Raw genomic sequence first — 26,878 nt, 5'->3', positions numbered from 1 at the left:
TATACAGGTTTGGAGCATCTTAAGGTTGAGTTAATGATTTCTTTTTTGGGTGAACTGTCCCTTTAATCAAAACATTGTCAGCTGTGACAAAAGAGCTATTTAATAGCCGAACCCGAGATGACCGGAGGTTTTTGAGTTGCCTGACCTGGTAAAGTAATTGAGTTTAACTTATAAAAAGCTGAAAGGCTATTCTAAAATTCGATTTCAAATGACTAGCAGAGCGCAAGCTCACTAAGGTCCAGTTTCTCCTTTGTCTCTCAGAATGAATTTCATATTTGTACGACAGTTTTTCCTCTCTTATGTGCCTCGTTGCAGTTTATAGCACATACGTTTCCATTCGAGGCAAAGCCTGTATGAATAACTGCACCTGTCGACTCCCACACCAAATTTTGCCAGGCAATAAAACAGAGTCGGCTCCAATAAAATGGAATTGTTGTGTGTGTTTGGATCACTGTTCGCCTTCTGTGGCCACTGAATTATTGAACACCTGTGTGTTCACTGAAAATGTCAGCTGTTCTTTCTACCGGGCCGGATAGAGACAGAGAAAGATAGGCATGAACCAGAAATATCAGTGGAAATGACATGCTAATTTGAGATTTGTTAATCTTGGTAGATCAATTTATACTCATTTTCAGTTATTGAAATGACAAGATTGTGTTTTGTAACGTGATGGTTAGCGGGATTTTCAGTTTTGGTTGTCGAAAGATCTAGCTACGCAGCCTAGCGACAATGCTAGCTTAAATTCATTATTCAGCAGTGTGAAAATCTGGTTCATGCGCTGACAAAATGCTGCATCTTTTTATGCTGAATAATCGCGTAGTGGGAAATCTGGCTTTTTTTCACTGAATTGATTTATTCAGAATGAATCAGTTCAAATCGCGATGCGCTAGTTCAAGTTAAATCATTTTATCTTAATTTTCTTATCATTCATTTGCTTTTCAGTCAAAAATATTGCGATAAGATGACTATAAATAATTGAGAAACTGAAGCAGAAATAAATTGTGAAATTTAGTAAAAAGGGAAACTTTAGTGCTGGAAGAAAATCACTTTATCCAATTAGCTACTTTGGCTGTTTGGGACGCGTGAAAATGTACATGTCCCAGTGGCAGCCGGTGATAGCCTAAAATTGTCAGGATCCGTGGCGTTCACACGGTTGATGTCTGGCTGAGAGACGGAGCCTTCGCGCCAGCGGCAATTCCACAAGTTCTCAGAAACGCTTTCCACAGCCTGTGTGGGTAGAAAGCCGTCACGTTTCTCAGATATATTCATAGCCGTCTATTTTTACAGATAGCTATTTATGTCACAGTTTTTCTGTCATTCCTGTGTTTATGCTAATTGCTTTCCCCCTCTTCCCTTTGTTCTTGCTAACTGTATAAAGTATGATCTTTTCATATGTGTCAATCAGTTACGGATGAGGTTCCCCGGGGATCACACTCATATGTTGGTTATTTTTAGCAGCTTGACTGTGAGGATGCTGGTTTTCCCTGTGGGGAGAGAAGCTTTATTGACACAGATGCAGGGAGCGCCACAGCACTTACGATTCAACGTTATATAGCGGATGAATCCCATGATTAAAGGTTATTTCTATGAATACAGACGATCGTGACATACAGAACAGTTCTAGATGTCTCGCTGACGTCAGCGCCTTAAATACATCGACACATGTGGAATGATATTTATTAGCACAGAAAGGGATTTTGACTCATCCCTCATTTCTCTATTGTGTTTTAAAGAAACAATTGCAGTATCACTTATATTTCAAAGCTTGTCTAAATTGTTTGAGGTGAGTCCACTGTTCTCGGTGGATAAACGTCTGGTAATGTTTAACAGAAGAAGTGGCGTTTGCTTCAGGTAAACAGCGCTTTACTGATGGTTACGTCATGTTTTTGTCTGCTACCGTGCATGTAGTGGGTGAAAACGTACTTGCTTTACCGGTATTGTCGTCATGGCAACACACTTGAAATATACAGACTTTTTTTTACACTAGTCACGTTACAGTCTACAGTGTTATAGTCTTGTAGCTGTATTTTTAAAGCATCGTGTGTTTTAATGTTTGTTAACTGGCTCTGTTTATAACTATTGCGACTGACTTGCCGAACCACAATTCGTTTATTATTCATTTTATGTGTAGTATTGAATATTATGCTATTAATGATGTAGACCACTTTGGATGACATAATCGATGCTGGTTCAGCGCTGGTCCAGTTTGAACAAAATACAACCAGCAAAACTTGTATACCCGAGTCAAAATGATAATCGAATATATTTAAGATTGAATTATGTATGTAAGATCAAATTAAAGAAATATATCTTGCGAGGTGGTCTATAGAGTAGCTTGTATTAAATCCAGAACGTTGAAGTTGAGGTAGGAGTCCATCTTGCAAGTCTTTATTAATCTTAAAAATTGTCTTGAAAGCAGAGCTCGAATTGAATCATGTCCCTGCCATGAGATGTTTTTTGGGGGGGGGGCTTAATTATTGTATATATTTCTTTAATAATATATGTTTATTGTATCTTATCTTCCCAAATTTTTGATTTGATTATTATGTTTTTAAATAGTATCTGAAGTCTGTTTTTTTTTACCTCTTTTAGGAGGTCCCTAATGCCTTATTGGGGGTCCCTGATCCCAGCTGTCCCCTCTCAAATTGAGCCCTACTTGAAAGCCCAATTTATAAATGTAAAGTTTTCTAAGACACTCTGTTACCCTTTATATCTGGAAACCCATTCCAACCGATACAAATCATAAAAGCACTTAAAACCATGATTTGATCTTGTAGTTGTGATGGATACTTGCTGGTCCACATGGGATCTGCTTTCACAACTGCTTGCTGTGAAACCTGTGGAGATTTCTACTGACTCTGTGTCTACACCGGACACAATGTGCAGCTTAAAAACTAAACACTTCTGAAATAAAATGCATTGTTGCTCATTGGTTGTCACCGTCATGGCTTTTGCAGACAAAAATCTGAAACAACATGGAAAATATGCATTTCCTAATGTGACATCGCATTACACTGATATTATGTAATGCTGATCTAGTTCTTTCGACCAAACTCAGACTGGTATTAGTAGTGACCTTAGTATAAGATTGTGAGGTTTTATGACATTTATTCGTTTAGCAAACACTTTTATCCAAAGCGACTTACAAGTAAGAGAGCATATAAGCATTAAACCAAAATTGTACTGCTTGCAATGTAAACAGCTTTTTTTATTTTAATGGGACCAATGTTATTTTGTACCTACCTGATTTTTCACAAGCTCTCATGTTAGGACCTCATAATCCAATAATCCACAAATGAAGCAGTGCTTGCCTCGGTTATATGACGATTTTAATAGCAGATCTAAAATCACTGTACATAAGGGTGTACAACGCAAAAGTAGGCCTACTATTCTCTTTTTGTGTGTTTTGACTATTCTACTATTTACTATTCTGCATGTTGCATTGTTTTTGCAATTTTATGAGACTATGGATGTAGTCTATTTTTGTTTCTCTTGTATGCAACCACCTTTTTACGACATTTAAAAAAGTAACTAGTTGGGCATTATTGGTGTATCGGACAATAAAGCATGAGAATATTTGAGTTTGTTTCCAAAATGAGATAACTCAACTTTTTAAATCATGTTTTATATTATGTTATGTTTTATGGCGTTAGTTTGACTGACTGTATTTCTTGCGTTATAATGCCTAAATCAAACCAAACCAATTGCAGATTGATTAATATTCATTGGAATGCACAATCATTTGGAAATAAACTCTTAATTTAGAGGTTTTGTTAACCACAGACCTTATTTCGGCCATTTAACCCAGAACCCATTCAACCCATTGGCTTGAGGCAATGGAACCGGAAGTGCTCAAATGCTAAGTGCAAAGACTCGCTTCTGAGTTTTACAACAAAATAATAATCCTGGTTATGTTTACACAGGTTTCCTGAACATTTTTCCCATCTGCAGTTGGTCGAACAAATAGGTAGCCTACGCTCGTGCCTTTGTTTGAACCATTGTTCCACCAATGGCCATAGACTTCTAAACCAGCAAACCAGCATTAAAACATACTGTACCTAACCCAGCATATTCTGTGTTTTACAACAGGGCACATTTCAGCTTTAAATTCATAGTGTGCTTTTCGTATACATTATGATGTCAGTGCGCTTCCCGATGGGCCTCAGCCAGCCCTGCTGCCTACGAATCCAATATCAGCAAAGTGAATCCGATCTATCCTCACAACTCCCCGCTGATTTGCACTGGAATCCCAGCAGCTGCTTTGCTGCCGTTGCCTGTCAGCCATTTTGTTTCACTTTGTTGCCCCATAAAGATTTGTTCGAGTCCAACCGCTTCCTTTCTTCCTCTTTATTCGTCGGCGCTGTGTACGTGCAGCCCGTGCAATGAAGAAGGAATCATGCCTGACTTTACTGCTCTCCCTGGAGAGCTCCGTGTAAGTGAAAACTTTGTAGTTTCTTGTCTTTGTTAATCCAATACGTTTCTCTCCTGAGACGAAGCAGGCTGCGTGTGTGAGAGAGAGAGAGAGAGAGAGAGTTTGTGTAGCGATCTCCCTGAACGGGTTTGTTCCACGTATTAGGTTGACCTTATATATTCCGTTATATAACTTATTCGTGCTGAAATAACTCTGCCCAACGCCAACTACACTTGCATTTAAGGAATAGTTCACCCAACAAAAAAATGCAGTTGTTTGTTCACCCTCATATAAACCCCCATGGTTTACTTTCTTCAATGGAATAAAATATTTAAAGGTACTGGTGGTTCTCAAGTTTAGATTAATGACGCAACGGCCCGGTCACAGCAGGTAAAATACTTATCATAACCATGTTTTTCTCTTTTCATCAACTTGCAGGACGAAGAGAGTGAGCCACTGTTACCGCATCGTGTACCGTCACATGGAGAGGACTCTGACCCAGGAGGAAGTGCGGATTATTCATGCAGCCATTGAGCAGGCGGCTGAAAAAGAGCTTGGAGTGCAGGGAAGATACTGAAGTGATCTTCAAGAAGCCTTCAACTTCTAATAATAGGAATCACAGATATAGTAACATCTCTCTACTAACTAATAAAAGATTTTCAAAGCAGTTAAAACTGTACTGAATTATGGACTCCATCTGGATTTGTCTTTGAGTATTTTCTCTCTCAAATACAAACAGAAATAAAAATGCACCATATGTTTTTGGATTGACTATTTCTTTAGCAGACATTTATTCCAAAGCAGGATTTGATTGTGATAACTCCTCTAAACCTTATTGCACTTACACATACATTAGAGTTTGGCACTCACTTCTTCACAGCACAGTCAGGAATTTCTTAAAGGGACAGTTCACCCAAAATTCTTTAAATTCTTATTAATTAACCCTCATGCAAGATGTATTTGACTTTATTTCTTTAGCCAAAGTTTATATAAAATTCCCATACATTTTTGTTCATGTAATTATTTCAACCCGTGGTGGGGTGGACATAGGTAGCTTGGGTATATTTGTTGCAATAGCCAACAATACATTTGACACATCTTTTATGTCAAAAAATCATAAGGATATTAAAGATCATGTCCCATGAATATACTTTTGTAAATTTCATACCGTAAATATATCATTTATTTTGGATTCAGCAAAATCGCGGACAAATCATGTTAGTTTTGTGGTCCAGTGTAACAAATATGGTTCATTTAACTCAGTGGTTTGATTTCTCCCTTTTTACTTTTAAACAAGTTTAGGTACCAACTTGTTAAAGCTTTTGGGTGGATTCCTTTAACTCGCCTTGTCACTGGAAGGCCTGTTGATGAAACATGTTACAGAGAAAGATGCCTGTCTGCTGCTGGTCTCTTGTTTCTACATTTGTATAAAGAAGATGTGAGGAAGCATTTATTGAGCTGCGGAAATTACTAAGAAGATTGAACCCTTTCTCAAAGTCATCCCATATTATAATGTTAAAGGAGATGCTAGTTATATACAGAGAAAATAAACAATGCGATGTTAAGGTGTGATTGTGTTTAATGTGTTTGCCTTTTGTTTGAAGCCAAAACCCGCTGTGCTAGTGCAATAATCGAAGATATCTAACAGATATTTACTTTCTGCAGTCATGTGCATCTCTTCAAGAACAAAAACATTGATGTCATGATTTTAATAGATGTGCTTTGTAAGGGAAAATGCACATCCTGCTGGATATTATTGCAAGATAAACCTGATGAGAAGTGCTTATTATACAGTTACTTGCTACATTAGTTAACAATTTAACAGAAAAATATTGATTTAAAATTAGTTTGACCTCAATTGTAACAATTTCAAATTTTATAAATGGCAGAAGTTAAATATAAATATATTTGTCAGTGTGTATGTGACCAGTATGCCACTTTAGTTTGGCTGGCCTTGTACGTTACTTGACATTATTCTCGACTCTAAGTAGTGAGCTTTGAACTTGTGCAAGCAAAAACTCTCAAAATATAAAATTGTGAATATATTTCTGCTCTATAAGCAGTACAATTTAAAGGTCTGTTTATAAAATAAACAAGGATGGAAAATTACGTTTAATTTTATTTTTCTCTATCAGCCCATCACTTTAGCTCATTCTTATTCATTCTATTGTTTGTTAGATGCCATGTTTGTTCGTTGTTTTTGACTTCGTGACATATTATTCATCTCTAGAGCGCCCTTTTGAATCCAGCAAGAACAATGCCTTCCCATTACCGCGCCCTGCTTCAAATGTATACAGAGACAGATTGGAAGAACTGACCCGGCCAGTATGGCATTTGTTGGAACGGGCCAAAATGTCCTCTGCATCTTAATGAGCCCTTATGGAGCGGTCTGTGTGCGTCGCTTCAGTTTTTGAAGAGGTGCTAAAGAATACAGGGATCTTCCTTTGGGGAGCAAGCTCAATTACAATCCAAGTAATGAATTTTTGATGCCATGCAATGGGACAGTCATTGCGAAGCATGAGACGGCCCGGTGGGGCTGATCCTCGTGTGTTAATGCATCTTTTTTATTCATGCTTATTTGATCATTTTAATGTCAGTTTCTAAAAACAAAACAAATGAAATACAGATAACACAACCAAAAAACACTCTTTTAGACTGATACGGGAGGCATCGGAAGAGTTTAAATGAACCATTTTTTGGCAACATTAAGCTTTTGGGTTAAAAGGCTCCTTAACAGATCTTAATCTCTACACTGTTTTCTACACATTTTTTATGTACACTTACATATAAAAGTGCTAAGAAGGTTTTTCACAATGGCACCATACAGGAACCGTTTTTTCTTTCCTTTTTCTAGTCCTTAGAACGCTTTTTTCCACTACAACAAACCTTTTGTGCATTAGAATGTTTTTGTGGATGTTAAAGGTTTCTTACGAAACCAAAATCTGTTATGTTTGTACTATACCTTGCTTGCTATACTGTAGATATTTTTATCCCAATATAAGAGATCTCCTCACAAAATAACTTAAATCTCATATTGTTAAGTCCATCACCTGTCAGCTCTGTTTCATTTTGGAGAATGTAAAATCGAACCTGGATGTCTTCAATGTTCTCATGCTCTGAAAATAAGCACCTTCTAGATGGATTTCTGATCCTCTATGTTCTATAGAGATCAATACTTACACCAGAAGCTGGCAAACACTATAGAGAAGCACAAGATCAAGAGGAATTCGAAAATTGCAATCGAGCACCTTCTTTGTTGTGGAAATAAGTAATGGGTCAGAACATCACATCAACTGTGCTTTTGGTGAGATCTTTTTTGACATCATTTTATGTGGAGGAATATCACTCGCATTTGACTTGGATCGGCATTTGCATTTAAGATCAATACGTTTCTAAAAGTAGATCAAGACTTTGGCTTGTCTCTTGACTCAACCGACTCATCGTGGCGTTCAAATGGACATATGTGCACTATGACCTCAATTCCAAAACTGAGATGTAGAGTTCAAAGTAAATATTGTGGTCTTTGAGCAAAAAAGAAAAGGAAGAAATACAGATACTTTAATATTCAGCCTGCCGTCTACAAAATGTGTACATCTAGGATGTTATAAAAAGATGAAAATGTTTATTTTATACATTATACATTAAGAGTGAAATTTGCTCCAACACGGACGGGATCATGCGATTTTCTTAGTTGTCTAGCTGAAAAATAATAACATGAGGATGGAGACAGTAAATGGTCAAACAACAGGTTTACACTTAAATGGTAAAATTCTGAAACATGCCATTCGACGACTGTGATTTAACGATGCCGTTTATTGAGACAACAGGACTGATGTAGATTCACAACACTGGTACATTCGTGGATTGACCAATAACATTGAATTTTGGAAATCAAGAGTTGTTCTTGTCATCATAGTTTACTTCTTTAAATTGTATGTAAGTTTCTTTTGGGAAGTATTTTTGAATAGATTTCATCTCCATAAATATCACATTTAAAACTTCTCTACAAGCAATACAAGACCTTATTTAGCGTACGGGCATATTTCTGTGGACATATGTTGGTATTTATATAACATGACATTTTAACATTCATTTGTGCGTTATGTTTATTTCATTGAATGTCTAAATTGATCTGTTGTATTTGAATGAACCAGTCAGACAGACTACAAGTCCTCTGTGTCAGCTGGCCAATGTAACCCACATTGGACATTAAGTTCCCAGCATCATCATAAATTTCACTATTCATAAAATGTCCATAAAATCAGCACTCAAATGCATTACGATAATCTGAAACGCATAAATCCTACAATATGTTAAATTATTAACGTGGTAAAAGATATTTATATTTAATACATTTTGACAACGGTTTACCAGCGTAACAGACATTGTACAATATTATATTATTATAAGCCAAATTATCAGAGACTATGATTGGTCTCCATAACCTTAAACATTAGTATCAAACGATAACGAAGCGTTTTCTCCAAGCTGCTAAACCCATTTATTTTGAGTTTGCTGCTGACGGTATATAAAGGGTTACTTACAAAGCTATATTGTGTCATATATCAAACTTGTGTCACATAGAGTCAGTAAGAATGTCTGGTGCTGCTGAAAAAGGGTTAATAGTGGCATTAAAGTGTTGCCCACAGGCATTGGGGAGGATGCATTAAGCCGAGAGGTTATTCAGATCGGATCCTGTTATGAGACGTGATGGCGCTCCCAGGCCTGCTCACCAGGTGACACCCATATTAATCACACTGTTCGACTGCCGCCCCTTCTGGAAACTTCATTGATACGCTCTCACCCTAAAAGCCCCGGAGGAACCAAACACCAGAGAAACCTGCAGTCTGTACTAGTGTGGTGGTCAAACAATCAAGATCAGATGTTAAACTTTTATTTCAAGATTTAATTTAACAGAAGCTGGAATAGCAGCTCGCCACAAATCTATGCATCTGAAATGGAAAAATGTAACTCAGCCGTGGTAATATATGATGCCAAATATCAGCAAGGATTTCATGTTTGTTGGAGGCGAAACGAAACATCTGCTGGCAAATTGGATAGATAACCAAACTACTAAAGTACTGGATTTTATTGCATTCTTTTTAACATGATTATATTAGGCTACAATATCACATATAATAACATATAATTACGTTTAATATATCGTAATCCATCATATTTATTTTAAATCAATATACAATCTTTACCTAAAGTTTTTAAGATTAAAACATTAACTTTATATATAATTACTTTATATATATTATTTTCAACCAAATATTTAACTTTATAGAACAAAATGTTTTATGTAATTACATTCAACAAAAGTATTGTTAGCGCATATTTACGTTTCAAATGTTGTTACATGTCATACAAAATCTGTCAAAGTAATATGAAATAATGTACGTTTGAATTATTTGTTTATCATTTATTATTCAAAATATTTATATTTTTTTATTTTTACACTTATTTTTAAAAAGCTTTCTTTTAACCAAAGGTTTTCCTTTAAAAGTAAAATACATATGTATTTTTTGCGTAATTTTATTATGCTAAAATTTCATTCATGTATATTTACGTTTCGAATATCGTTATCCGTCATACAAAGAAAATTCCAATTAATATCTTTATGTAGAATATTAAATATTTAAAAATTAAAATTTACATTTTATTGATACAAAATGTGACAAATTGTTTCTTTCAACCAAATATTTAATATTCGTTAAATTCATTATTCTTATGTAGAAGATATTTTACAATAGTTTACTGTAGTCCTCCAGGGGACGCTCAGAACTAATGCTAATTTAACATCTAACTCTGTGCTTTCCGTGACAAATTTCATCTCGCACTTCCCTTGAGCTATTCACTCTTCTGTGCAACACCGCTTCTCTTGTCAGAGCGTGTGAAGGAGAGCTCGTTCTGTCTATGAATCTAGACGTAATAGCACTTCAGGTGTGTGAGGTGGGCCTTTGTGAATTGTAGCCTGGTTGTTCCACATAGTCAAGGGTTGGCGCGTCACGCTGTGTGTATGTCACAAAGTTATTTCTCAGTGCTCTCTTGAGTGCTCTCTTGTTATATTTCATTCTCTGGTACTCCTGGGTTATTTGTTTTGTGCAGGTGTCACCCGAAAAACAAGAGCTGAAGTAGAGAAATGGGGAAGGCTCCAGAAAATTAAAGTCTCTCTTTGAGACAGAAGATTTATTGAACTGGTTTCTCAGAGACTTGACAGTCACACACTACTGCAGAAGCATTTAGCAGCCTGAAGGACTTTTAGGACACCAGCCCTTTTAGTTTTGCAGAAACATCCTACACCTGATATGCTGCTAAAAGGAGGCTGAGAGCTTCTGACGAGAGGTAAAAGCAGCAAATCTGAAGTGTAATGAAGTTATCAACAATTTAGCAAACACTTCCAACAAAGCTGTCGGTGTTAGATTTAAACTGTTCTCATTTCCAGTATCTGTGTGACCTGCAGTTGCCCCAAAACATATCTGACCTAGTCCATAAAATCCAGTCTCGAACTCAAATTATGAGATTAAACATTAAACATTAAAGTGATATCACCCAAAGTTATAAATTCTGTCATCATTCACTCGTCCTCTATTTCAAAAGTGTATGGATTTCTTTCTTCTCCCGAATACAAAAGTAGATATTTTCTAGAATGCTAGTAACCAGACAACGGCCATACCCATTGACTAACATCGGTTTCGTGACCATGAATGAGTACCTTTAGCTTGGTTTTCACAGTCTGGGTCCCATAGCCACAACTAAAAATGTCTTAATGTTTTTAGTTTTTTAAAAGCAAAATATCACCAGTGATTTTTATAGAATGAATGTAATCAGATGTAGTCACATGTGTCACAGTAGAGTAACCACAAGTGCAATGCATCACAATTGCATATATATCTGACAACCAGATACTATCCAAATATTATTTTCTTTAGACTGGGGTCTTTTCTTTGTTAGAAAATAATTCATAATTAAAAAACACAATTTTGAAGCATTTCAGATCAGTTTTGACTCCTTCAACAAGAGTATGTGCAATTGCATAAATGTTATTTAATATTTTTTGTCTGGCGCCCCAGCTGCTGAAATATTCCCATTTGTATTGGAGATGCTCTGATATATCGGCCAACAATCGTTATCAATCAATAAAAGCAAATATTTACACTTTTCTATGTTTAAAAACATCTGATGATCTGAGGCAATAAATCAAAAGAGGAAAGGAAAAGGCAATGAATTTGTGCTCGGTGTATAGAGAATGTTAAGAAACATTATCAGTTTGATGTTTTATATTAATAGTCATTGTATGTAGCAAAAACATTCAGAAAGTTAATAAATATTAATTTAATCGATGAATTATAATTTAGTTAATGCAAGTTAAAAGAACCACCAAACTATCGGTTTCTGCAGATATCACTGAAAAATCTGCTATCGGTATCGGTGCATCTCTAGTATTACAGTGTTGTTAAGAATGTTGAGGTACAACAACTTTACTGTTGTGTATTTGATTCCCAAAGAACACTCAAATAGACTTGAAAACTAATAAACACATTGTGCACAAGAATGCACTTTTATAGATACAAGTATGTGCCAAATGTATGCTGTTATTGCAATGCTGCTAGTTTCTGTAAAATGATCGTACTTTAGAAGCAGAATTACATTTTATCCTAAACCCTGTCTGAAAATGTGCATATTTGAAATAGTCTGGAACAGATAGTTTCTATTTGTGCCGGTGCAAGCTTTGGTTTTTGGTGTCAAGTACAATATTATGCAGACTTTCCTTGTAGCTTGTGCATGCTGCATCGGTCATGCAGTTGTATCCGGATTGCAGGAGAGCATCTCTAAACCAAGCCAGCGTTTGGAGTGTGAAGAGGCTTGTGAATATGGATGAAAAAGAAAATGAAATGTATTTCAAACCTCCGAGGCCAAGAAGTCAAAGAATCAGGTCCCTGTCATTGTAAGCAAATTCTGCCATACGAGTCCACAGTTGCTTGGTCACACAAGTGAGAGCTGTGGATGACATCTGCTTCTGTCGTGTCTAATAATACACTGTGATAACAGAATGCACTGCCAACTTACGTTTCATTAAAAAGATAAAGGTGGTGTTCAAGAGTTAACAAATGATAAAGAAGTGGGCACACTTTCTTCAAGATTTAAATGAAGGAGGAACATGATTCAGCTGAGGGCAATCGTATTTTGAATCATTGTACATGATTCAGACGAAGGGGGAATTATTCAAACCATTGCGCATGATTCTGGTGAGGACAGTAGAAAGTGAAGCATTGAAAATGATTCATGTCATGACAGTAGTATTTGACTCATTTTACATGATTCAGGTTAGAGGAGAGAAGAAATTGAATCATTTAATATGGTTCAGAGAAGGACAGGACCGATTGGAAAAATTGACTCATATAATATGGTTCAAATGAGAGTACAAATTGAATCATTCAACATGATTCTGGCGATGGAAGTGGTATTAGATTCAATGAACATGATTCAGGGGAGTGGAATATAATTTGAGTCATTAAACATAAGGTAAGGGCGTCGTATTTAAATCAGTGAATGTGATTCAAATCAGGGAGTCATATTCAAGTTATTCGTTTTAGGTGTTTGAACCATTGAACGATTCAGATATGAGCAGTAAAAAGGGTTTTAAGCAGTTCAGTTTAATAGTCGTAAACCATTCCACACAGTTCAGAGTCAATATGAGCAGTATCTAACATAAAGAAGAATGAGTGTATTGAATCACTAAACAAACTGAATCAAGTTACAAGTTATATCCGACTTGCTGAGGGTGATTTGGATAGGATGTGATATCTCTAATCTTGATTCAAATGCAAGAAGTAGCATTTGAATCCTCAACCACATTTCAAACTGCGAGTGCAGTGTTTGAATCATTGTACAATGATTCAAACAGAAGATTCATGTCGTTGAAATCAAAATCGAGCTGGAGCAGGAAGAGGCAACATGCTCTTTTTTAGTGAAAGCATAAAAATTGCTGACAATTGGAGCATGCGAGGACAAAATGCGATCTCAGCCAGCATGCATGGAACTCAACCAGATTTGAGAAACCGAGGTGGTACAATATGGTTGCCATGGAAATTCAGCTCAAGTCCAATCTGGCTAGAAAGAAACCCAGCTCGCATTTAAAAGGCGAACAGATGTTACACGCCTCCTAGTGTGTGAAATCTAACCCCACCTATAGGTTGAGTTTCTTGCATGTAACCTAATCACGGTTGCTCGGGCTCAGCACATAACCTGTGAAATTGCAGTTTCTGCTGTTATATCTCATGTTCGCTTGTCAATGGTATTTGCTTGTTTTAATGCAAACTGCATTCTGTCACAGCAGTTGATGTTAAACCCGTACTTGATATCACCTTGAACAAACATAGTGGAGGTAAAATTATATTGTTTTTTAAATCAACTCTAAAACAGACCCCTTGAGGCAAGTGAACCAAATGCATAGCGCTCGTTCCCAAGGGTTCTTAGACTTGCAAATGCATTCAGATATTTACCAGACTGGCAGAGAATAGGAGCTTCTAGATCATAGCATGAATAATGCATTTTGTTTTTATTGGTTCAGTCATATTTCCCTTGAATTGGGCTAATGTCAAAACCTTGCTCAGTTCAACACGTTTTTAGTTTTGCGTGGCAGAACCATGCATGCATAGCTTATCCCTCCTGAGACAACTTTACGGTTATCCGATGAAAAAGCTGTTCGTAAATGCTTGACTTATTGATCTTGTTGTTTTGGACTAGCAGCAGGTAATGCGACTGGAAGACAGCGAGTATTCACCAAACACTTCTTGGAAACTTCAAGGGACCTGCTTAAAAACAATGTCTCACGATTCGTATTTTTGTGAGAATGAAGCACAGAGCTTGTTTTTGAAAGATACGCATTAGACGTCTCTATTCCGTGCTTCTGTGTGTCTCCGTTTTGGGTTTTGGAAATTTAGGACAGGTATTTTTAGAAGGTGGTGCAGCACTCCAGCTACAGTCTCCTTATTGGGAAAGTCTCACTGCAGCGCTCACATCTGATAGAAACTGATGAAGACATTTTACTCTGTACACCACAGAATTTTTTATCTGAAACAAGCAATGTGAGGAAATCTAATTATTGCATAAAATGGTGTAGAGAGAGGAGGGTGGAGAGAGAGAGAGAGAGAGAGAGAGAGGGCGGGAGAGAGATGTGTGAGTGAAAAGCTGTGAAAGAGATGATGTAAGATTTTAGTTCAGATGAAAAATGCTTTAGCCTTTTTACACTTTTATCCACAATCCTTTTCAGTTTGGAGGTTCCAAAGAACGATACACGGAAACAGATTGTCTCGCCGAGAACCATTCAATGTTTCACAGACAGACAGACAGATAGCTAGACAGATAGATGTCAAAAAGAGCGCTTTCTCTGAGAAACACACATTTAAAGGGCCTCTGAGTTGACCCGGCGTCCCCTGCAGCGGTGGACGCCTCCTGTATCTCAGTCTCTGTCTGACTGTGATCTCTCTCCAGCAGCACAGGTGATCCGTGGCAGGATAGAAATCCATTTTAATGTCACTAGGCGGCATCCGACGGGTGCAAATCTGAGACTGAGGCAATTAGTCTGACTTCCTCTCTTTCTCCTGTCTTTCTTTTGCTCAATCTCTCTCTCTCTCTCTCTGAAAACTAATTCATTTCCTTCTTTCCTCCCTGTTTTAACCGCTTTCACTCTCTCTGAGATTCTGTCTGTCAGTTGTCTTCTATCTCTCACCTCTACCCTTCCCCATCTCTTGTCGCCCTTCAATACATCCACTTCAACCCTATATTGTTCTTTAAGTAATGGCTGCTTTTTCCCGTCTTTTTTTCTCATGGATGTGAATTGTGTGGGCAATGTTGTCAGCTCAGAGTGTTATGAGTGCTGTTAAGCCTTTCTTTACTGTGTGAAACCAGGCAAAAATTATGTGATATATTGGCTGCTCATGGAAGACTTGAAGGGATACCAAATAATGCTCGGTTGATCCTACAGCAGGAGACAGACTATTGCCCAGAGGCCCAGAACTCCAGAATAACAATGCCTGAATTTCACCGCTGCAGACAGGTGAGCCAGTCAATGTGTGTATCAGGAGTCACTGCATCTCCATGATAAAAGTCCAGTATAAAGAGAGATAATAACAGAATTTTCCACGTATAGGCATAATGTAAAAAAATACTTTCATTTTACAGTTTTTTTCAGATTTTTCATGTATTTTTTAAATACGTTCAAAAATAATAATTACAGCAAGAGACCGGAAAGCATGTACTGTAAAACTTTGCTGTAGTTTTGCAGCAGGTTTGCACTAACTTACTGTAGATTTAATTACTTTTCAATTTGAGTTAAACTTTACTTTAACCAAAACTACAACACTTCCTCCAGATTCAAAATGAGCAAGAAAAGACTGGCATTAGCACAGCAACACTGCAAAAAAAAAGCCTTTTTGTCTTGTTTTCTTGTAAAATATTTGAAGCTTCTTAAACAAGAAAGATGACCTACGATATTTAGTTTTGTTTTATGAAAGGAAATATAAGAACTAGGTAAGTTTACGTTCAGAGCAAAATTGAAAATTAAATCTACAGTAAGTTACTGGCAAACTGGCTGCAAAACTACCGAAAGGTTTACAGTGTATCATTTTACAGCGGAAAACTGTCATTTCTGGTGCGCTAGCTGCAGGAACATTTCAGTTTTTGACAACAAATCTTTTTACAGTTTTTTTTTTAAATGCGGTAAAAAAACAAAGTTACAGAATAAGACACAAATTTACAACAAAAACTGGGGTTTTGCAGGTAACAAACATTATTTTACGGTTTATTTCTGGTGCCCCACTCTCTTTACGAGATTTTTTTACACAAACGATAGCACTGTAAAAACTCCTGTGGACGGCTACTAGTGGACTTCATGTCCATTACGTCAATATAAAAATCAGCCTTAGAGATGAGAATGATCCTGTTCATTCAGATTCAACTTACAGTCTGCTGATGCTCATCATGACTTTCATTAATCAATATATTTCAGTGCATTTTTTTCTCTAGTTTATTCAAGCTCTCTGCCAATACTCCATAGGTCACCATAATCTCTAATGTCATTTTTCTTTGTAGCCGCTGCAGGACAATCTTTTGTAGAACATTGCCAAGTGTTAAAGAACGGTGCTTTGAATTAAGTCTTGAGGAAATGCCATTTGCTAAATGAATCTTTTTTGCCTGAGGTTTTATACCTTTTATGGCTTAATGTCTATGAGAAGGAAGAAGAGGGGATCAAATGAATGAGGTGAAGTCCAGTCTGGGCCGATTTTGTTCTGAGGTGGCTGCTGACGGCTTATGAAATCTACCAATAACATCGGCACAATTCTTGTCAGAAATTTAATGCAATCGTGAAGGATCAGCTTACATGTTTTCATAAAGGGGAACTACATTAGATTTCATCAAAAGAAGCAGGAGTTTATATATGCATCACAGTAGAACATTCTTGTTAAAAAAGACAAAATATGAAGCTGTAAAGTAGTATAATTTAGTTTAATCAGTCCTTCATGAGCAAATCTTTACCACTATCCTGAAGAGAGAACAATGTGCTCAAGTGGTCCCTACAGCTGATCTGGTCTCTAATTCAATTTTCACCCCTACATGATCCAATTTTGTCCCATTAAGGTTGAAATCCATGTGGTGCATTATACAAGCCCATCATATGAGTCTGAGTGTCAACCAATCCATCTTCGCCGAACCACGTCAAACTGACACATGCGTTGAGATGGCAATAAATGAACACGCTTCATCCGGGCTGAATCACTCCAGCATAACACCCGCTCAAAAATTGACTCTCAAATTAATTACACGAATTATTGGCTGACATTAACAGGTACTGCTGAAATACCCGGTTTATGTAATTACATTAGAATTATATGTTTGTTTCCCAGTTGTGGCGATATGGTCAGCTCGGACATATGCTGCATGCCACTAACTCGCTTTACTCTTATAATTACGTCTCTTTGCTAGACTGCTCTCTATAAGAAGCTGCGATAAAGTATGCATGCTATAAAACGTGTTACATCAACAGTAATTTGATTAATTTGTTCATTTATTTGCTGGAGATTAGATTTAAAGTTATAAGTAACCTCTCCAGGCCTTCAGCATCCGGAGTCATGCATTCTCTCTCTATCTCTTATGTTGAGTCATGGCATGACAAATAAAACATGATCACTGATAAATGACTTGTGGTTTTTTTGGAAGACTTGACATAGAAATGTGTTCAACCATAATCAGTCAAGACAGACACACAGACAGACAGACAGACCGACAGACATAGAGATAGACTGCAGATAGATGGTGGATCAGCCTCTGCCAGCTGACTCCATTACTAAGGGAAAAACCCAACCTCCCATGATGCCCTGTGTGAATGGAATGCCCTGCCTTTGTGTTCACAGCACTGTGAGAAAAGGCACAGCTAAGCAAGCAATGCCACGTCTGCCTGGCACTGGCAAGGGCACATTGATCAAGTCTGCCAGCCCTGAAAATGGCCATGCATAGACTGTTGTGAAGCAGCGGTAGGGGAGCCAGCCATCTCAGTGTGTGTGTACGTGTGTGTGTGTGTGTGCGTGCGTTTTCTCTGCTTTCATGGTTAAAGATGAAATGTCACAATCGGTATTTCCTCTTTTCATGGCTATGAACGTCTCCAATGTTGCGAAATTGTATGACGAAAAATGAGAAATTACAAATCTGTAGCACTACAAAGAGATTTGGATAACATATGCAGTGCCAGCAACAGAATAGCATGCATTTTAATGAGATTACAAATGTAGTCGTCACCCGCTTCCAGCGACAGCAGGAATTTAATCCAATCTCATTTTCGAAACCAAAAAACAAGACATGAGCTTCCAGGACCTCGCTTCCATTCACTCTCCCTCACACTTCCAGAGAGAAAACTAGTGCTCATTTTGCGACTGCGTAATAAAGCCTGTTTACAATAGATCTTGCTTTTATAAAAGATGAGATTTACAATGAACACCTGATGGCTACTAAATAATTAATTACATTTTATTTTATGTCAAAACGTGAGATGTAGTAGCCTACATTTCCCGCATACAAATGTTTTATAGGACCTACTGATAACATTTATTTTTTGCTATTCATAAATATGACCTTCTTCTTAAGGTATCCATAAAAAATGCTGTACTTTAAATCGGCAATAATTATATTTTGTTGCATAACATCATATAAATCTACAGAAATATGCAGTAGAATATTGAATGTATACGAATGCTTCTTATCTGATACAATAAATATTTTCCTTATGTGTCATTTTTCAATGTTGTCGCCGTCAATAGGGTTTTCGTTCAGACAAGCTCCGTACAGAAATGCGCTGAGTGCGGGAGAATCAATATGAAACGATTCTCTCTGGCACCTTATTAATAACAAAATACGTCTTCACTCGACAGAGCCTCGCCCGCGTGCCTTCGCGCCTGCGCGCTCGTTAGTGTTCGTTTGGGGAGCTGGAAGAGAAAAAGATGCGTCCTGAACTTGAACGCATTGGCTCTCCTTCTTTCACATTTTTTTTTTTGTATTTTATTTTAGTTGATAGACATTTGTTGGCTTCCTTTGAAAAATGAAAACAAAATTAGATGAACGATTTATGCATCTTTTAGATAAAGACATTGGCATGACCACCACAAAGGCTGCATCAATGAAAACAACACAACTCTCTTTTAAACAGTAACTGTTTTTATTTAATACTTTTTAAATACTTCTTTTTAGCAGTCTATTTTTATATACCTGTATAATCAATCTGTTTTAAAACTGTATCGGTTAAAGTATCTCTCTTTTTCATATCACATACATCTCTTATTTACTTGTATGGTTTTTTATATTCAGGTATTTCATAAGCAACATCCCCAGAAACGGACAAACGAACGAACAAACAAAATACACATATTTTGAAGGCAGTGAAACGTGGTCTATGCCTTGGCAACATCAAATAAAGCTAGCAAAATGCACTTCATCCAACTAGAAATGTCACAGGTCCTGATATTGTCGTGCTACTATACTGTCGGGAGAAATACTGGCCGCTCTTTACATTGCAGTGTGTAATGACGTAAGCACTGCGTCATAATAATGAACTACGGGTACTTGATGTGTCATTATTTCTGAAGCTGCTCACAGATACACGTTGTTAGCCTATATGTTACGTGTAATAGTGACACTGTAATGTAAAGTGTTACCCTTATACTTTTATATTTCCTACATAGAAAGAGATAAATCTTTTTAAAATGAAATGCAATAGATTTTCTTCTATGAATATCGGATTCTGGAAAAGAATGGCAACAGTCAACACTCATCTCAAACCCTTCTTCTGGCTACATATGACATGTAAGTTCATTTTTTAATAATAAAATTCCCTCTTAAATCTTTTAAAATCTTTTTATTTAGTCTCTATTTTCCAGAGGCCCGTAGTCTTTCCTGAGGTTTCTTTATTGTTATCGTTATTATTATTATTATTGATATTATTAGCATTGTGATTAGAGATGTTCTCCACGTAGGCCTATTTCTGAGTTGGAGGGTCAGCGAAATGTCTAACCCCCTCACACATTCAAATACTTGGCTTGACTAAACAAATGGATAGATGAAAAGTAAATCTTGACCATTGTGAAAAAGTAAACGTAGGTCTGCGAGCAAGGAGAATTTTCTAAACCAGTTCGATGAACGAATATTTCCTATCTTTCTATATAGATGACGACCATGTGAAAAGCCTACAGACGGCAATGTTATAAAATGCTGCTATTCTAACCAGGACCGTTCATAAATTCAGGCCGTCATTTCAACTCAATATCTGATAAATATTTCATGAAATCGACCCAGAGTCAGGCAAATGTGCCCGAGCATTCCCAGAAGACCCCTGCTCGCCATCGTCTCCTGCAAAAATCGTCTTTTCTCCAGATGAAATATATTAATCCATTTGTGTGAGGATGAATTTTGACCTTTATTTTATTTTTGTGTTGATGGGCTTCCTTGTCTTTCTTCGTCTCTTCTCTTATTTTTTGTTGTGTGTTGTGTTGTTTTCTTCCTTCCCCGTGGGTTAAAACTGAAGCCACGTCACGAGCGTAGACATTGCAGTCAGGATCAGCGTTAAGCCGAACGGAACCGCTGACCGGCTCGCCCCATTTCCACCAGCACACAGTTCAAACAAGCTGCCGCGGAAGTCCAGATTTCTGGACTCTTTTTTCAGCTTCTCCCACAGATCTGTGGCTCCCTCCTGACAGTCTGCCAGAGCAGTGGTCGCACATGAATGGAAATCATCCCAGTAACTGCAAATAAAACATTAAAAACTCATTATTCATGTCTAGTTTGCGTCGCACTTAATAATGCTGCCAGCCGTTCCTGAAAAGAATTAAACGGCGTGTTTTCATAGGTCACTAAAGTAGCCACAATGTTAATGTGTTGTAATTCCCTGCGTTTTAAAATATGATTAAATAATTCAACTGTTCTGTTTTTTCTTTAGTGGTAACTGGCTACTTGTAACATAATCCAATTTAAATATAAAAATAATCTAAAAACCAGTTTCGTGGTTTCGATTGCGTGTCTTAAATTTTAGTTTTTGCAAAACATTACAATGTAAATCGATATTTATTTAATCCTACCTAATGAAACTACTTTCATTTTATTTCCTTTAAATCCCCACACGAATATATCATTGCTTTTTAAGTAAATGTACAATTATTATAAAATATCGCATTAAAAAAATATTTTCATTTCATACTTATACTTCATTAATAAAAATCAAAATACAGTAATGAATTTTGTCCAAAATGTTTGTATGTACACAAGAATAGAATGCATTAACGTGTTCAGAAATACACATCATATTTATACTGACGTCTCTTCTTTTTGAATGTACAAATCCGTCTGGCTACTGTATGTCCTCATGTACGCATGCAGGAGTAAAGAGGGCACGAGGGAAACCCGAGTTGTAATGCGGCTCCAAAAGGGAAAGTCTCCTCATCACGTGTTTTCTAGTGCCCTTCCCATCTCTCCCTCTCTCTCTCTCTCTCTCTCTCTCTCTCTCTCTCTCTCACTCTCTCTCTCTCTCTCTCTCTCTCTCTCTCTCTCTCTCTCTCTCTCTCTCTCTCTCTCTCTCTCTCTCTCTCTCTCTCTCTCTCTCTCTTACAACTCCCCTCCTGCGCCCCACCCCCTTTCTCTATCCCACTCTGAAACCCATTATTTATTCATTTATTTCGGGAACACACACCCCCACATACTAAGCCCTAGACAGCAAGTAGCCTGTTACACCCCCATAGAATATGATAAAATAATTACGTTCTGCATTGCCAAAAGATAAATAGGCTAAATACATTTTTCTAATGTTAAAAATAACATTTTCGTTACTTTTAATGAGCTCATATCGAGATTTCGGTGTTTCTGAATGTCTATCAAGCACTTTTATGCTGTGCCCTACAGCGACGATGCATACAGCGATATATGTAAAAAATCCAACAATCGTACCAAAAGTCGACCAATTGCCCTTCTCAGTGAGAATACTACAATGTTTGATATGAAATAATCGATAGTCGCTGAGTGATTTAAAATGATTTTATTTTAGAAAGTGTAACATTTATTTAAAAATGACATTAAATAGAACACTAAAGAGTATCTGGATGTATTTTGAACATGCATTATCTGCTATTCATGCATTTTACTTGCAGAAAAGAAACGGGAACGGAATTGTACGAAAATCTTTGCATGTCTGGTTTTAATGACATGTGGTTCCTTCCCGTTGTTCAGATTTGATTCGTTCAATCACGGCTCTAAATGAACCTGTTATTTTAGAGGGCGTATCGCTTACAATAATCTTGCACTACCTCACGATCTGATCCCATTACGCGCGTTGACCTTTGGCACTGGCGTGTAGTGATGGTTCATCTGATTATAATTAACTGGTGAAATGTGAATAGTGTAGCAGCGCATTAACGCCATACTGGATGTACGAGTCTATTTATGCTCATGAAGTCGAATTAAGCAAGGGGGCCCCTTGTGCCATCTGGCTCCTTTTGCTCTCTCTCTCACTTTCACACACACGTTTATATCCTCTCCTGTCGTGTGTTTGCACTTTTCCCTTACGTGCAGATGGTCTGAAGGTTTTCCTTCTCGTCCAGCTCCTGTGGATAGTTGGCCATGTTCTCTCCCAGTCGAAGCAGGCAGTTCGAGAAACCTTTGAACACTGTATCACATTTCCCTGCTGCTCGAACCGCCTGCAGCAAATAGGCTGCATAAAGAGAAATGACCATTAAACGATGTATTTCATGTGATTTCAAAACGATCCCATCTCCACTACTTTGCTGTATTTAAGAAGTGGGGCGATTTTTAAAACGAATAGATTTAATATTCGTGTTGATTATTTTATTAGGATTTTTTTCCCTTTGTTACCTGTTAGCCTACCAAATCTGGTATCTATTTTAGGCCTTGTTGAATGTATATAGGTTTAAAATAGATTCAATAACAAATACATAACTATTGGACAAAAAATAAGACATTAAACACTTCCACGGTATAATGTGTGTTGAGCTTGAGGGTGGCTCGTGGACAAACGATGATGTAATGGTTTACAAGAGGGTGGGGGCGTGTGGGCTTGTGTGTTGAGATTTTCATTCGGAGGGATTTGTATGCCCCCTCTCTTTTTTTACACACCTAGAAAAGAGTCTCTTCTCCTCATGACAGATCTATTAGCGAAAATGAGAAAATTTGGACACGGATGCTTTTCCTTCCCAAATTATTGACAGAATGTTGAAGTGGAAGGTCATCGTATGATCGGTCATCCGGATCCCTTTGCTTAACGAACCATAAAAGCTGGTTGCTTCGGTTTGTTAAGGAACTGGCTCTTGTCAATTGTGAAAGTATCTGAATATTTCAACTGGTCAGGCCGAACATCTGACCACCGGCCTCGGTATAGGACTGTGAGAATTATATAATAAGGCCTAATATGAATACATTATTTGCATTGTGTGAAACGTGTTGCCATTGCAGACCTACATGCTGTATTTCTTTATGTTATTTTACACACAATATGCAATATGCCCTCACAGAATGAAAAGAGACGAATTCTCCCATGTCTTCTGCTGATGCTGTAAACTGAAGCAAAATTATTTTGTGTATTCATCTGATAGAATTTATATTTAAAAAAACTGTACTGTAAATCACGGCGATTTATTACAAACATTTATTCGGTTTATTATAAAGGTTAGTCTATATATAGGCCATTTGTGAATGAATATATGATAGATGGTCTATTGTAGCCTACTACTTAATACAACTACATAATAATCACATATAAAATCCGGACAAATGTTGTTACTGTATCGTGCCGCACTGATGAAAGCTTACCTAAGGAAATATCCTCCTATAATTATGCTATCACGATTGGATCGCCCTTTTTCTACACAAGAAGCGTAAGCAACACATTTCAAGCATCTTCCAGCTGTAGTTCCTACTGCAGATTACGTAAACATTTATTTCATAGATGCGTTACCTTGTATTAGAGTCTTTGTTGCCTTTTTCGTGCACATTTTCGAATAACATAATGTTATCAGACTTCAACATGGCGGAAATGAGGATGAGAAATGCAACGATGCTCTTCACAATATCGTGCAGCTCACAGAAAACCTTGTTCTGGTTTCGTATAAAATGTAAGTAAATAACTCAAGCTATGTTCTCGAATAGCACAAAAGACACCACTTTGAACGAATATGAATTATGAATTTTATTTCGTCTTATTCATGGTCTATATTTAGAAACAACCGCGCATCGAAGACTCACCTAGGTCCTATCTACTGTACTAGTCACGACCACCTTACTAGACCCTGTCAGCGTTACTGGTGTCAAACTGGCACATAATATGTTCAATGAAGTCAGGAGAGGGTTGTGGCAAATTAATAATTCAACTGGGTTACGAATAAAGCGGACATTTCTTTCCGACGAACAAGCACAATAAAATTGGTTGCGTCCGAATTCTCTTAGATGTTTGTTGGAGTGACCTGCAGCCCTTTACAATACAAAAAAACACAAAAAATTATGCAAATTTAAAAGCCACAATATTACAAAGCCATTATTTGTCAATTCCGAAACGACGCATTTAAAATGATTGTCATGAAACAATAGATTGAAAATGATATTTAAGAGCATCCATTGGTGTATTGCGCGATTGTAAATGACCTCAACAAACTGGACCATACAAAACTCTTGATGCATCTATTAAACTCACTTTTCAGGGGGAACAAACAAGAATAACGCTTATCTATTATAGCGACGAATGGCAAAACACATTTAATTTATCATTACCTGGTCAATATTATTTGTTTTAAATGGGTTTTGAATAATTTATTGCGGGGAGGATCGGGTGGTCCCACACTACCTGCAACTTGCTCCATTAAGATTTACTGTCGCTATATTTTTGAAATCTCTAAAATAGGAAGGAGCAGCAGCAGACTACGACATACGACTATTACCGCAGTTATGGTTTTAATGAACATTCATTTGTATTTTCTTTATACAATTCGTTATTGTCTTGTCTAATTTAAAGTCTCCCAAACGCCATTTAATCGCTATCCGGACAGTAACGTAACAATTAAATATTCATTCTATTGCACCAACATGCGCCCCTTACAAATACAGAAAGCGTATCGTAATGTAAACCCTTTTCTTATCTATAAACTAGTTTTTCGATTTAATGCATCTGTAATGACTAGAAAGTCCGCGCATCTCAAAATATACACGTGAAATAAACGAACTCACCTATTTGAACAGCAAGAAACAATGAAATATATCTTCCGGTCAAAGTTAATCCCATCCTACGTCCAGTAAAACCATTGGAGTATATGCCAATTTTAAAGAGCTTGGAGGGGAAAAGATTGCCAAATGTGAGCGTTGAACATCGCAGTTTAGTAAAAGCAGCTATTCGGAAACTCTGTGCGATTTTCCCGTGCGGTAAGGCGCAGAGGAATGAAATGGTGCACCCCGTTAAAGGAAGGCGGTAGTGCCTCGTGTTTTTTCTCTCCCTGCTTCACGCCCACATCTCATGCTTGACGTAAAATTCACCGTCGGACTCCCCACTTCTCTTTTTTCTCGTTTGCTAGACCGGGCTGCCCCCCTTCTCCCATTGCACTGGCATTTGGGATTGCGGAGATGTCCACATATATGTGCTCTCCGGTGGTCTCATTTTCAACCTCACGAAATGAATCCGCACGTGTAGCCGTGACCCATATACAGATGTCGGCACATCAGGTTGGGTGGTCTAGGTTTGCAGGAATTGTCTTAGATTGAGATTGAAGTTGCCAAAGTCTGTTTCACACATTATTAAAAGTGAGATTAAATTAGTGTTTGCAAATACGGTACGAGCATGAATTGGGTGTAATTAGGCTGTTTGAATAGGAATACGTTGTTTGTGAACTAATTTATAATAGACAATATTATCCATTCTGTGATTTTATCTTAAATCCACTGCATTTCTAGATTATCGGGGTTGACTCGAGGTACATTATGCGTAGTATTGGTAAAAGCTGTTGAGGACTGCAGTGGTCAGTGTTTTTATCGCACGTATTAAGCATCATTAAAGAAATTTGATCGTTGAGAAAAACGTTATAGCAAAACAAGCTATAAAAACCGAAGATGCTTTAAAATCACACTTTACAATTTGGTAATACAAATATTTATGATTATTCTGCATACGTGGAAAATTACTGGAATCAATGCACGGTGGTTGAGATAGGGTTACATTAAAAGTGAGAGAAACGTGGTGATGAAGTCTGAATCACTGAAAAAAGTTCCCTGCTGACGTCAGCGGAATTTGTAGCCAACCAATGGGTACTGAGTATCAATGCACACCATTTTTTCCTTCAGAGAGACTGACTTCAGGAGGAGAATACTAAAAAGTTACCTAGGGCATACTAGCTGAAGGAGAACCCGATCAGTGAGGAGAAACCATGTTCACGTCGCCGCTGAGTAATGAGGTCCCTCGACAGTTCATTTGCAGTCCAGACTACACAGAGCTCAGGACACCGATGCCGTCGGGACTTCTCACGATATCATCGACATTTCTTTAGTCGTTAATAGTACGAACATCTCGTGTTAAACGTCATCCAACGGGCTTCGGACAATATAGCCTATTGTAAACGCATTATGCCTTGCGATGCCTGGGCGTTTCTGTATACTTTTTTAATTCATGATTTCGCTTCAGACTCGTAAAAATGGCTCGTTGTATGACGACCATTTTAAGGAATAACGTAACAATATCGTGAAGGCTATTTTATTTCTAGACTAGTACGCACACGATCACAGAGCCCAACAATGGCGTATTTTGTCGCATGTTTTGCCGCCATCTTTTGGCGGTGATGTGCAACAACACCATCATACATCCGCGGCCGCGTTATCATTTTCATCACAGGTAAACATCTCGTCCTTGAATAATAATGTTAGACGGACAGTCTTGAGGAA

The 26,878-nt window shown here is 37.4% G+C and overlaps 2 protein-coding genes across 2 annotated transcripts in view; one reads left to right on the top strand and one right to left on the bottom strand.

Moving 5' to 3' along the window:
• Nucleotides 1-6,513, top strand: part of fars2 (phenylalanyl-tRNA synthetase 2, mitochondrial) — a 101,443-nt gene extending 94,930 nt beyond the window's left edge. Inside the window, exon 7 of the mRNA XM_079487933.1 lies at nucleotides 4,850-6,513. Coding sequence (XP_079344059.1) covers nucleotides 4,850-4,988 — 139 coding nt within the window. The 3' untranslated portion in view covers nucleotides 4,989-6,513. The remainder of the gene's footprint in view (nucleotides 1-4,849) is intronic.
• Nucleotides 6,514-19,109: 12,596 nt separating this feature from the next.
• nrn1a (neuritin 1a) lies at nucleotides 19,110-25,422 on the bottom strand. The gene is made up of 3 exons (XM_079447728.1): nucleotides 25,181-25,422; nucleotides 22,514-22,658; nucleotides 19,110-20,703 (listed from the first exon to the last, which is right to left on the bottom strand). Exons 1-3 carry the CDS (start codon nucleotides 25,233-25,235, stop codon nucleotides 20,475-20,477), a joined length of 429 nt encoding a protein of 142 aa, XP_079303854.1. The 5' UTR covers nucleotides 25,236-25,422; the 3' UTR covers nucleotides 19,110-20,474.
• Between the last annotated feature and the right edge of the window lie 1,456 nt (nucleotides 25,423-26,878).

This window comes from Barbatula barbatula (genome assembly GCF_947034865.1).
Source record: "Barbatula barbatula genome assembly, chromosome: 23".
Classification (NCBI taxonomy): domain Eukaryota; kingdom Metazoa; phylum Chordata; class Actinopteri; order Cypriniformes; family Nemacheilidae; genus Barbatula; species Barbatula barbatula.
This window is presented reverse-complemented; position numbering and strand designations above follow the sequence as displayed.

Coding starts and splice junctions, on each gene's coding strand:
- nrn1a (XM_079447728.1), bottom strand. CDS start 25,235: ATGGGATTAACTTTGACCGGAAGATATATTTCATTGTTTCTTGCTGTT. Junction 22,659..25,180: donor GTTTCTTGCTGTTCAAATAG/GTGAGTTCGTTT, acceptor CTCTTTATGCAG/CCTATTTGCTGCAGGCGGTT. Junction 20,704..22,513: donor AACCTTCAGACCATCTGCAC/GTAAGGGAAAAG, acceptor TTTTATTTGCAG/TTACTGGGATGATTTCCATT.